Source organism: Falco peregrinus, chromosome 3, assembly GCF_023634155.1.
Source record: "Falco peregrinus isolate bFalPer1 chromosome 3, bFalPer1.pri, whole genome shotgun sequence".
Taxonomy (NCBI): Eukaryota; Metazoa; Chordata; class Aves; order Falconiformes; family Falconidae; genus Falco; species Falco peregrinus.
Genome location: NC_073723.1, coordinates 75619017 through 75631266, shown reverse-complemented (window position 1 = coordinate 75631266; position 12250 = coordinate 75619017). Strand labels below are relative to the sequence as shown.

The following is a 12250-nucleotide window of genomic DNA, read 5'->3' as shown; positions in this document are numbered from 1 at the left end:
GAATTCTTGCATGTGTTCTGTGCATTTACACATCTGTAATATTTCATTAAAATGTCAATCACTTCTGTTTCGTAATAAGTAACTGTGAAAGTGTACTGCATTCTGATAACATCCTCTGGCATTAGTTAAAACATTTTCTAGTATAATCTACTTCCATAAGTATAGAGCAAATAAGTTATTTGCATTTTAGAGCAGAAGAAAGGGGGGAAATATATATTCAAGCAAAAAGCTCCAGGTTTGAAAGCTTTTCTTCATAAGAAAGTGTGCCACATTGCTGCCTGATTAGTAGGCAGCCTGACAGTAGGAAGAAGAAATAACTAGATTAATTTTTGGTTTGGACAAACACAGTATTAAAACTTTTTTCTTACATGAAATGAAATTACACATATTTGCTATCACCTATAGACATCTGTTCCTTCCCCCAGACCACTGCATGGCTAACCTGACTTGGGCCAAAGAACATACTCAAAATTTGCATCCATCCCATACTGTTAAGTCTCTAATTTCCAGTTAAGAAAAACATTAACAAGTCTTCCCTTGAGATCTTCCTATCATGATGGACATACGTAACTCCTCTGGTAAACTTCTGCAGTGTTTCACTTGCATTCTTAAAAGTGCTCATGTTACTGGTTCAGCTTATATCCAGTGGACCTCGTTATGCCTTCTTCCACCCACTGTTACGAATTTCTTATGTATGTAGGTATCTGGAGTGTTGGGTCACTTCTTGTCTGTTTCCTGGATAAATAAAAGTAGCCAGAGCTACTTCAATCTAATTAAGACAGACTTGTTCTCCAGACTCCTGGAGCCCCTTTCCTGAATATTTTTTGATCTTTCAATATTATTCTTTAAACACAGAAAACAGAACTGAAATCAATATCCCTGTTGTCCATAGGGGACACAAAACAAAACAGCAACAGACAAGCCAAAACCCACACACTCGCACAAAAACCCCCGAACACCCCAAACCCAAACAAAAACCCGTTAAACTCCTATATTTCATACTCCCAGTTGTCAGGTAAACAAGCATTGCTCTCCTATACACAGTGCTACAGAGAACATACATCAACAAAGTACACCTAAACATATATGGACTCGGTCTTACTCATAATTATGATTTGTATCCTTTCCCTTATTGTAAGCCTTGTTGTTTATAAAAAACTTAAGTTGAAACAAAATCCAGAGGAAACCAAACAATTTTTCCTTAATTTTTAATTTGGCTTCACGCTGAAAATTCATTTTACAAGCCATTCATAAGGAAAATGTCCAGTTGGGCAGAACGAGCCATGATTGTATACTGCACATCAACACTTGTAGTGTATCATTCAGTCCTCTTTTAGCAAATCATCATATGACTTATATAGCACAGTTTAAATGTTTACATCATTTGGCTCAGTTCTTCACATGCTATAGTCCACTTCAACTGATCAGGCAATTAACAAGAAAAGAATGCTCAAATTGAGGTATTTCCTTTAAGAATTTACTGATCACTGGTATTCAGAGGTAATGTTAAATCATATCTTTTAAACATTGAAAAACGTACAAAAACAAGTTCAGTTTTAAAAAATATTATCCTTAGTCTCTTCCATGCATGTTAATAAAAAATATAAAAATCAAATTTTTAGCACTGAAGTTATACTTCATTCTGCAAAAGTATTTCACAACTGGAACAACAAGCTACAGTCATCTTTAGTACACGACTTGTTTTTTGCTTTTCAGTATATGAAGTATGGTCAGTTCAGTGCAAAGGTAATAGTCTATGTACACATACCATAGGAGGGAAATTTACAGCAGAAAATATGCATTCAGATTATTATTATCCCAGTAGCACTATATATTGTTACAGATTTACACTGCATATCCATGAGCTATTACAATAAAAAGCTTGCAGCCAATATGCATCTTTAAACACACCAGGCCTGCTTGAGCAGCCTTGAAGTCAACCAAAGTTGTACACCACTGATCGAACAGCCACGTCATACCTTGCAAATGAGTTCCTACAAAACAGCTTCCTGCTCTGTCAGCACAGGTTTTCAATGAAAAGCATCCTCTTCATGGCAGTGCCTAACTTGGATTCAGTAGCAGTTAAGAGAAAATTCCAAAATTTGATCATTTAAAAGGTTAACTTTTTTGCTTTTGCTTTTAAATTCTCAAGTGTGTTCCAAAAACATAGCAATATTTTTTCCAAAATATATAAATGATATCCTCAATGAAAGTTTAACAATAATTCAAGAGATCAAAAACATTTTTTTCTGAATTATTTCCGAGCTTGTTGATAACTCTGTTTTAATCTTCCAAAAAGATGGAACTGGTACCTGCAATGAAATTATAAATGTCTTGTGCAACCGGAGAGATGCTGGGAATTACAAAAAGGTTTAGAAAGTGGTCCCATTGAACTGATGCCAAATACTTTCAGCACAATGCTGCAACATTGAAGTTGTATAGTACATAACACGAGGTTAGCAGAGATGCTTAGTCTTGGTCCTCCTCCAGGAAACAAAATCTATCACTTCTAAAGAAATTTACTTCTATTTCTAACATTACTGATTTACATGGAGCTCTTAATACCCTTAAAGCAATTGGAGAAAGCAATATAAACAAATCACCAAACACAAATATACAGACAAGAGCAGCAATGGTTTCGCTTTTTGTCCAAGTATGTACAACTGCTAAGGAGAGATGTTTAACTTAAGGAATTCTAATGCACATATTTAAAAATACAATTTCATTTTTAGATGTTCACTTAAAAACTGCTTTTATAGTCTGGAAATACAGCACTGGCTAACCTAAACCACCTGAAATGTAAGAAATGTTTTGCTTGAACTTCATTATAAAAGAAAACATAAGACAAATATATATACTTAGGGCATACAAGATCTTTACAAGTTTATTTCTTTAGCATTTAAAATACAAAATTGTCTTCATGCTGGATAGCAAATAAAAGACATGTATTTGGGTTTCCCCCATATACATTCATACACTTGGAAATAACCTATCATCTGATGAATTTCATTTCCAGTACCATGGTAGGATGAAAAGTGTCTGAACATCAGCTTTCTTCAGTATCCATGAGGAGTCTTTGTCTGCTATCACATTTACAGATGCTGCATTCGGAATTTGTAAACAGGCACACACTGAAAGTGACATAGTGAATCAGAAAATCCACCTCAAGATTTAATTGTACTGTATTTCTAAATTTAATTTCTTATTGTTCAGAGAAATAAGGAGAATTTTAATAAGCTCTTTCAGATCTGCTGTCACCTGGACACACCTGCAATGGTTAAAGTGTGCGAAAAGAAAAAGCTATCCTTTACCTAATGGCAAGCACAAGCTAAAGCAGTACATGGACGCTTAGTTTTGAGCAGCATTACTAGAGTAGGACTTGCAACATTCACCTGCCGCTTATTACTCAGGGAGACCAGTTCATGAATGTCACTTAAGCTTAAGAGGCAGCAAGGTCTCCCTCAGGCTGTGACACACCTGCAAAGAACAGATGGCAGAAGCAAGAGCTAGAGGTACAGAAACTGAATTTACCAGCCTAAGAGGCAATAGACCCTTCTTTACTGGGGGAAAAGGCCACCCTGCAGTGAAGGCTTTTTGCTGCCATGCTAGTCTTCATGGGCTTTTCTACTTGCTGCTTCAGGACCAGAGGTTCAGCCTGCTTTTTCTGCAGCTGACTCCATGGCTCGCAACCGGCACACTCTGATAACACCCCATTCATAATATCAAAACAGAATGTTACAAAAGTCATTACGACTTTCCTCTTGCTTCTAACATTTTCGGTCAAAGTGAAAAAACTGAAACTTAACACTATATTGACAGATTATCATACAGCACCTTTTTTGAGATCCCAAAGCTAACCTCAAATAAACTCAGATGTTCATATAGCCCTGTGCAATTTAGCTCAGTATAAAGAAGCATGACAACTATGTTGATTAAAAAAAACCTAAATAAGTTAATTAACAGGAATAACTTACTCAGGTGCAATCTGTGCTAAGGGGATTCTACTGTTTCCATTCCCAGAGACTGACCATTTGAATATTGCAAATATGTCTTCAGTGGTTATACATGGCCTCCCGAGGTTAGCCTGCACAGGAATACTCTGCTCTGCCACTTGGCTAAAGAAAACTGAAGAAGCAGCTGCTGCTGTCACAGAACTAGCAAAATTTTGCCTAATGAACTTGCAAGAAATCTAGGCAGTGTCAACTGCTGCCAAAAGGTATATTTCACAGAAACATAAACCTTTCATTTTATGAGCCTCTTAAATCCTCTGTTCTCTTGGTATCACCCACTTCAGTTTAATCCCGTTACACATGATACAGCACATCATATCATCTGGGGAAAAAGAAGCTGTTTTCTACAAAACAAATCACTCCTCCACTTGTGAAAGTGAAAGTAATTATCTTGAAATAACCCTGAAAGGTTTCCTAGAGAAAGAAACTGTCTTGATGACTATGAGATGCAAGAAATATTCATAGATGCAAGTTCAGGCACATCTAATGGCTGCCTGTTTGCTGCTGCTTCTCTCAGTAGTTTTACCTCAGTATTATATAATTTAAGCACGTTTTAATCATAGCAGTGACTAACAGGTATACCCAGTTCACTACCTTGGCTACAGCATAGACCAACTGTGTGTGTTCCTCTGAGGTGGTGCTGGAAAATTTACCTTAAGGAGGTCTTACAAAGTTCCCATTTGAATACTTTTTGAATACTTTTTTCCAGTTGTCAAAGGAAAAAGGCTGAGAGCAGATGAAACTCCACTGGTTGTGCTGCCAGTGACCTTGTCATTGCTTGGATACACAATGCTGCACCCTCTGACTGAAGAACAGCTGGCTTAATTTCTACCTAGTCAGGACTGCGGATTTACCTGAATGACCGTCTCAGTCTTCCTGCTCATCTGTGAAAGAGATCTTGCAGTTTTGCTGGACTGATTAATTAATATTAAATTAATTACTAATTTAATAACTATCAATGGCACTGATAAATTTTACTTTCAATTTCGAACTGTTGGACCTACTCTTCTCTTTTTTTTTGTGAAGAATCTAGCCATATGAATTAGGTAATTTAAGTTTTCCAAAGTAGCTGCAGTTCAGATGGTTACTTTTTAGGTAGCTGAAAAGTGCTTGGTTCACAGGGCACTTCTGTGCTTCAGCGCAAGTTTAGAATCTGAACTTAAGTTTTGTTAATGTAAAACTCTTGGCCTATGTATTTGGCATTTCTTAATTCTAGAACTCATGAAAGTGCTGCTAAAAAAAATAAAACGAACAGCGGCATCTCATTAAGCAGAATACACCATTTCAGAAGGTCCTATGATCCACACTGACCTAAAGGAAAATTGATCTGATTTGGTCAGGATTTTCCATCAGAATTTTTCTGTCCATCCTAGTTTGGTCCCATAATATATGCAAAACTGTGCTTATAGTATTTTTCTGAGATCACAGAATCTACAGCACCTGCTCTTCAAGTTCCACAACTTGTGTTGTTTTTTTTAATGATAATACCAGTGTTGAAGAAGCAGAGAACAGAATATGGACTAAACCAATTAACATGAAAAGCCGTACTTACTGCATGGTAATATAGAAATAGGATGAATAACTTAATAGCAATACAAACATGGCCTTGTAAGGGAACTCAATAAAAACATCTGCTTCAGAAAATTTATCAGGCTATGCAGATGTTGAAGTGCAACAATCAGTCTTCCAGAAAAATGTTTTACATTTTATGAATAAAAAAAAATATACTCCAACCAGCCCAATGCTTTAAGTAGCCAAAACCTATTCAGTTTGCATAGTTCTAGCAGCTTTGCCACTAGAGGTTGCCTCACTTCCCTACTGCAAACCAGTCTCCTTTTCAACCTTTGTGACCTAAGGATTTATACCTTCAAAGTGGGATTAGCAAACACATACCCATGCCTGGTTGCTTTTCATCACAGTAAGATTATTCTAGCTACAATAAATGCATTGAAACATACAATGTAATTCATCAATATAAAATTAATTTTACATCTTATCTTATTCATAAGGCTTACAAATTGCCTATAATGCCTTCTAAGTATATCTGCTTACAGCAGTAGACTCCTGAGCAATCTGTAATAGCTCTTGCCTTTCTGTGGTAGAGACAGTGGTTTAAACATCCTTTCCACCTCTTAAAACATTTGTCTGCTTTTAGTGGGGTCTTATTATGTCTGAAGAAATAGAAGTGAAGAAAAAAAGAAGATACTTTCTAGGTATCTTGGATTTTACGGTTCTCTGTGTTACTTTAATTACATTCAAAATACAGAGCATACTTGTTCAAACATATCAGAATAGCAAAGCTTTGGCTAGGTGTCTCATACATGAGGTAAAAATGTAGGCTGATTCAAGAGCCTTACTGGCAAGGGATGGCAGTATTACACAAAAGTAGTAAAATACTTATCACAAGCATCAAACACCTTCATACCCCTGCATTTTTTGTGTAAGGATCAAGAGACATTGTTGCAAAGAACTTACGTAATTTCTTCATACGTATCCCTCTAAATTTAGGGGCTGTTGATATCACGTTAAAAGAAAACAACGTGTTTGTAAAATCTGTAATATTTTCATTGAAAGCATTTACACGTCAGTGTTTGGTGAAGGGGAAAGGAAGCTTGCAGTAAGCCACTGAAACTTGACTGTCACAACCCAGCTGTTCCACAGTTGGATGCCTTTTAAAAAAGGGTACTTAGTTGACTACTAAAACATTTCAGCAGTCGGGAGTTTGATAGCTGGATTATAATGAACATTGCTGCAGTAATGCAATGCGTTATAGGCATCAGCCCTCAACAGTAAGTCTGAGTTTACCACCCCACACTAACTTGGCTTTTCTGTCACTACAAGGCACTAATATTACAGCTTTATATTCTACAGATGATAAAATAACCTGAATTATATTAATTAACCTCTGGTTTTGTGACATTGTGTGTGATCTAACTATGGAAACCCATGCAGGCTGATCGTGACTTCACCGTATCATTCATCCTGTTATGCCCTTTACCTTGTTCAACAATTTCACAGAAGAGGGAGCATCGCAATTCATTTCAGAATTCAACTTCAGTGTTCTTTTGGGGGTTTTTTGTTCTTTGTGTTTTTTTTAAATGGTTGCTTCCACCAAGAGTACTTGCTCACCAAGCAAACAACGCGCTGGTCCTGGCCTTCTTCAGCAGCAGCTCTGGACTGAACTCACTGACGCACACAACTTTCAGTGCCTCTTCACCACGCAATGTGGCATTTGTTTAAGGGCCCGTCTACTGTAGGTTGCAGCACCCTTCAACCCAAACTCTCCACAACTTAGTTGCACTCAAGTGCAGCTATTACACTCACCATAATTAGCAAGGAATTGCCACCAAACAAACATGGAACAACCCCACCAAAACAAATATGAAACCAAATAAACCCTTTGGTTTTCACAAGGCAGACCCCCCCAAATTACACACACCATCCATGCAAATTAGGCACACTTGTTTTTTAGCCAACCTCAATCAGCTTTCTTTGCTCTTTCACAGATACGGACAGAGTATCTCTTCCTTTGGAGCTTCTCTCACCTCAGCTGTCCATGGGGTACTAAGCTTACCTTTTTCTTCTTTTCAGACACATGTCTCAGGGAACTCCTATCTCATTCCCCACACTCTGAAATTCTCAAACTCACAAGCTCACATACAAAGCAAAAGATAACTACCTTAGGCAGCCAGCTTGAGCCACATGCCATAAAGTCTTGTAGAGAGGATGTGATACACCTAGATTACAGTTCATGTGCCTTCACATATATACTAGCTTAAATACACACTGTACAATCACAGAAAGCAGACCTCAGGATGTATCCCTATGGCCCTGGGCGGTGGTCAACAAAATCAAGCGTCTCCATCTTCGCTGCCTGTTGTTTTAAAAACCTCCAGTGAAGGAAGGCTCCTCACCCCACCTGGAATAACCTATTTTCCTTACCTTAACTAGGTGCATTGCAGGGAGATTTTCTTAATGCTTAACTTGCCTTTTAAATGAATGGCCTATATCTACCATCAATGTGGAGAAAAGACTGTTCCCATGTTCTCTATAGCAACTTTTTCCATATTTGAAGACTGTTTTCACATCTTTCTTCAGTCTCCTGTTCTTTGGATTAAGGAATACTTTTGATCTCTTTGAGTACTTTGTCCTCTAGACTACCCAGGTATTCCCATCGCTCTCAGGTGCCCCAACATGGACAGGTATTTCAGGTAAGGCCTTATCACACCTTGGTAACACAGAAATACCACCACACTTTTCTCAGGCTACACTGTTGATGTATCCCACTATAATTATCTTTTCCACAGCAATGAGTTAACAGTGTTCAGTTTGTAATATTCTGTACTTCTGCTGCCCCAAGATGTTTTATGCAGTAATACCCACTTTCTTTTCAGTTTGTGCAGCTGACTATTCCCTAAGCGCAGTTCCTCACATGCCTTATTTTTCCAAACCATTTCCATTTTTCATGATCACTTTTAATTCAAATCTTGTCTGCCAGTCAGCTGCAGCCCTGTCAGCTTGGCATGCGTTACCTAAATTTTATTTACATATTGCCTCCAAATGAGGACCTACCTCCACATACTCCACAGAAAGTGTAATTTCTTACATTTTTTTCCCCCCCCATACCCTTTCTATTAAAGCTGGTTTCAGTTTGCAGACTTGCCACATACGGTTAGGGACTTCTAAGGACATATTCCAATATGTCCTTATGAGCTTTAAAATGCCTCTTGCTATTTAAAAAATAGTAATAAAAGCATTAGGTACTAAAAAGATTTCCTTCTGCTAAAAGTCTTCCCTTTCAAATCTAGTTTTAATTTAACATGTGGAAGACTCATATCTCAACAGTTTTCCAGTCACAAACCCATCATATTTTAGCACAGCCCTACAAAATTTGTCATAGAAGTGATGTGAAAGTATTTTTTGTCTGGAAGTAGAGCTGCCATCAGTTATTTTGTGACAAAGTCCTCCTTCCTGCTCCTTGAGGCTTTTGTCACATTTCCTAATCAGTGAAGCTCTGTCATTTTGTAATAATCTAAATTTTTCGCTGAGACTTCTATTGGTAATTAAGGCAGCTGGCTTTACAAAAGGAAAGATAAGAAACACTACTAATACAAGTGTTTTCAGTTTTGGTTGTTGTTTTTTTTTTAAACAGTTCTAAAATAATTTAACCTTCATATATGTTATATGCAGTGTATGTAATGTTGCTGTAGAGATTTAACTAGCATTTTCAGTATGTTCTGCAACTTGTCACTGGCTTGGCCTCTGAAGTAACTGCAACCTTTTCAAACTTGTGCTGATACAACAAAGTTTTCACGTGTTAGCTTTGTTCCATGCTAAGTTACCTGTATACACAGGCTTGTTATAAAAGAAACCTGTGATTCCTGATAAATCTAGATTAAACACAATTGTGTATGTGTCTCCTATTTAAATGTTGGGTGGATATGATTTACACTGATTATAAGAGAAAAGCACACTTTTATCACTTATTTGCAAACAGTATGTGGCATGTCAGTTTGGAAAAAAAAATAACGTTTAATTGCATCCAGAAGATTACAGTAGAAAAGGTTGGGGTGAGGGATAAGGAGCCTTTCCTTTTCATTCTACCATGGAACAGACAAAGAGAAACAATTTTGTCATTCAACAATAGAAATAAAAGGTAATCCTTAGCAAGTTTTTGCATTGTTGTTTCTGAACTGTTCACTGAAACCAAAACAAAGGGCCAAAATATGCTTGCCCTGCTCAACAGAATAATCCCACTGACATCAACAAGACTGACTATGCAAATATGGACAGCAAAGTTTGGCCCCAAATAAACATCCCCATAACTAGGGAAAAAACTAATCACCAAAGTGCACTTAACACCATAGTAGCTACAGTTTCTTTATACATGCACAGTTTGTGCGACACTTTGTACATGAAACTAGCCAATGGAATATAAATAAGCGTGCCGCTTCCTTTTAAATACGAACATTAATAATGAAGCACATTCACATTTTTGCCTTTCAAAGACCTTTTTGAAAAAATAAAAACACCTTTCCCAAAGAAACCTGGAACATGTTGTTAAATATAGCACATGTGATTCAAAGAACAGTATTAAGGTAGAAGAACTTTCACACACAAAACTGGTATTTGCTGTATAGTTGGAGTGACTTATGAAAATCCCAAGAAAAGACAATCCTCTCACCAGGAGAGGAAGGTAACAGTTGTAGTGTTAATTCAGTTTCTTCTGCAAGGGCTTGTTTTTATCTTCAGCATTTTCAGGGCTGAAGTCAGTACAGATACCATTAGGAGCAGAAAGAGATGATGTCTCCAAGACACTCTCAGCTCCCATCTGATCAGCATAGAGATAGTCTTCTGCAAAGTGTGGGTGCAATTCGGCAAATCTGTGGAAGTCATCTAAAAAAAAATTGTTGTTATCAGCTCTTTGAAACAGAAGGATGCTAAATTTGAATACTTACAGATATATAATCACATGACCACTTTGGAGAAAAATAGCAGCAGTTAACATAATGATATCCCCGTAGCTTGTTTTAGCAGAAGTTTACCACATCCCCAGAGCTGAGATGCAGCAAAGAGAGCTTTGCACTCAATTCTCTTCAGCCTAACAGCAGCTGTCATTGCTGTCTTCCACTGTCAGGATCTCATAATTTCAAAAGGCGTAATATTTTAGAGAATAATATTGTGAGAAGATAATTAATTTGTAACACATGAAAACACTTGATTTTAACTTTGAATACTAGTAAGACAATAAAAAGAACAAGATTAGCTTGGGGGGGGAGGGGAAGCAGGAAGTCCTTAAACATCAATAAGTAACATTGTGTGTTAAAAGTTAGATATTGAAGCCATGTCGCAATTTGCCTATAATTCAGACATGATTTGAACACAAGATACTGTACAGGATCCAAGTCATAAGAAGCTATTCTTATAATGTGACACTGCATAAAGCTGGATGTGAACATTATTACTAACTCAGTCACCTACAGTGCATCACACACAGCCCACTCAAATTCCCTGAGTTATCCTGGAAGAGCTCGTGATCAGATGATGCTGTGAGTTCCCTGGAGTGCAGTGCAGATGACAGCTGAAGTAGCCTTTCAGAGGAGTGAAGCCCTGTTCCTCCTGGTACAGCTGGGCTAGTGTGGAAGCAGGGAACTACTACAGCTTTGCCTCTCTCTGCCACCCTTCTCTGAGACATGTTTTTCTCAATATTGCAAAGGGCAAGGGAATGTCATTTGGCTCGCAGGGGCACTGAAGTTGTAGGTCAGCCCTGCCTCTGAACTATTGTAAAGGCAATATGCAAAGACAATGCAATAGACATAACTTTATCCTTCTGCAAATAAAAAAGTGGGTATCCTTTATAGACAGTTTATACCAGGGGTCCTCAAACTTTTTAACCAGGGGGACGGCACACAGATGGAGTGGCAGGCAGCCATCTGCGGCTGCTGGGTTTCCTCCCCCAACCCCCAGCGGGGTGGGGGTGGGTCTGAAAATACCAGGGGCTGGATTGAGGACCCTGGGGGGCCGTAGTTTGAGGACCCCTGGTTTATACAGATCTAAAGTATTTTGGACCTTGTAACTTTAACAAAAGCTGATGATGTTCAGGCCATGAAAACCAACGCTACCATCTACATTGAAAAACCTGTACGTACAACAGGTGGATTGATCAAGTAAATGATAGTCTTCAGCAGGGAACAGAAACCGAAACCTTAAATGTTTGAAAATGCATACAGCAAAAACCTTCATTTCAGTAATATTTAATGCAACTTCAACTTTTTTTTTTTAAAAAAAATTATCAGAGAACGTGATGCATTTGACCTTTTTCAAGAAACACAGAACTTTCTTTTATATATAAAGTACTTAACAGTGGTAGTAGTTGCAATTATATATTAGAAACACTCGAGTGCAAACTGATTCATCATAATCAAAACAGTTAAGCACATTCAGTGAATCCAACTGAGTATCTATTTTTTTTCCTGCATCTAACAAGGAAAAAGCAATCGGCTATCAGTCTAAAATGGGTCTGGCTTGCAGTAGAAGCACAAAAGCATTTCGTTTTTTCACATGGATGCTTGAAGCCCATCCCAAGGATCTATTCCTTTTTGCAACACCCCATGTGTGCATCATATTAACAACTATGAAAATATAGCCTTTTTTGGGAAAGGTCATTCTGATAGTTAGCCCAACTAAGGTAAGACAAGTATAATAATTCAACCAAGAGTACCAAAGATGCTCTTACAGTC

The 12250-nt window shown here is 37.6% G+C and overlaps 1 protein-coding gene across 1 annotated transcript in view; it reads right to left on the bottom strand.

The window, feature by feature from the left end:
• Positions 1–1191: 1191 nt before the first annotated feature.
• LPCAT1 (lysophosphatidylcholine acyltransferase 1) overlaps positions 1192–12250 on the bottom strand; it is a 68382-nt gene continuing 57323 nt past the window's right edge. Inside the window, exon 14 of the mRNA XM_055800372.1 lies at positions 1192–10406. Within this exon, the coding sequence (XP_055656347.1) occupies positions 10222–10406 (185 nt within the window). The 3' untranslated portion in view covers positions 1192–10221. The remainder of the gene's footprint in view (positions 10407–12250) is intronic.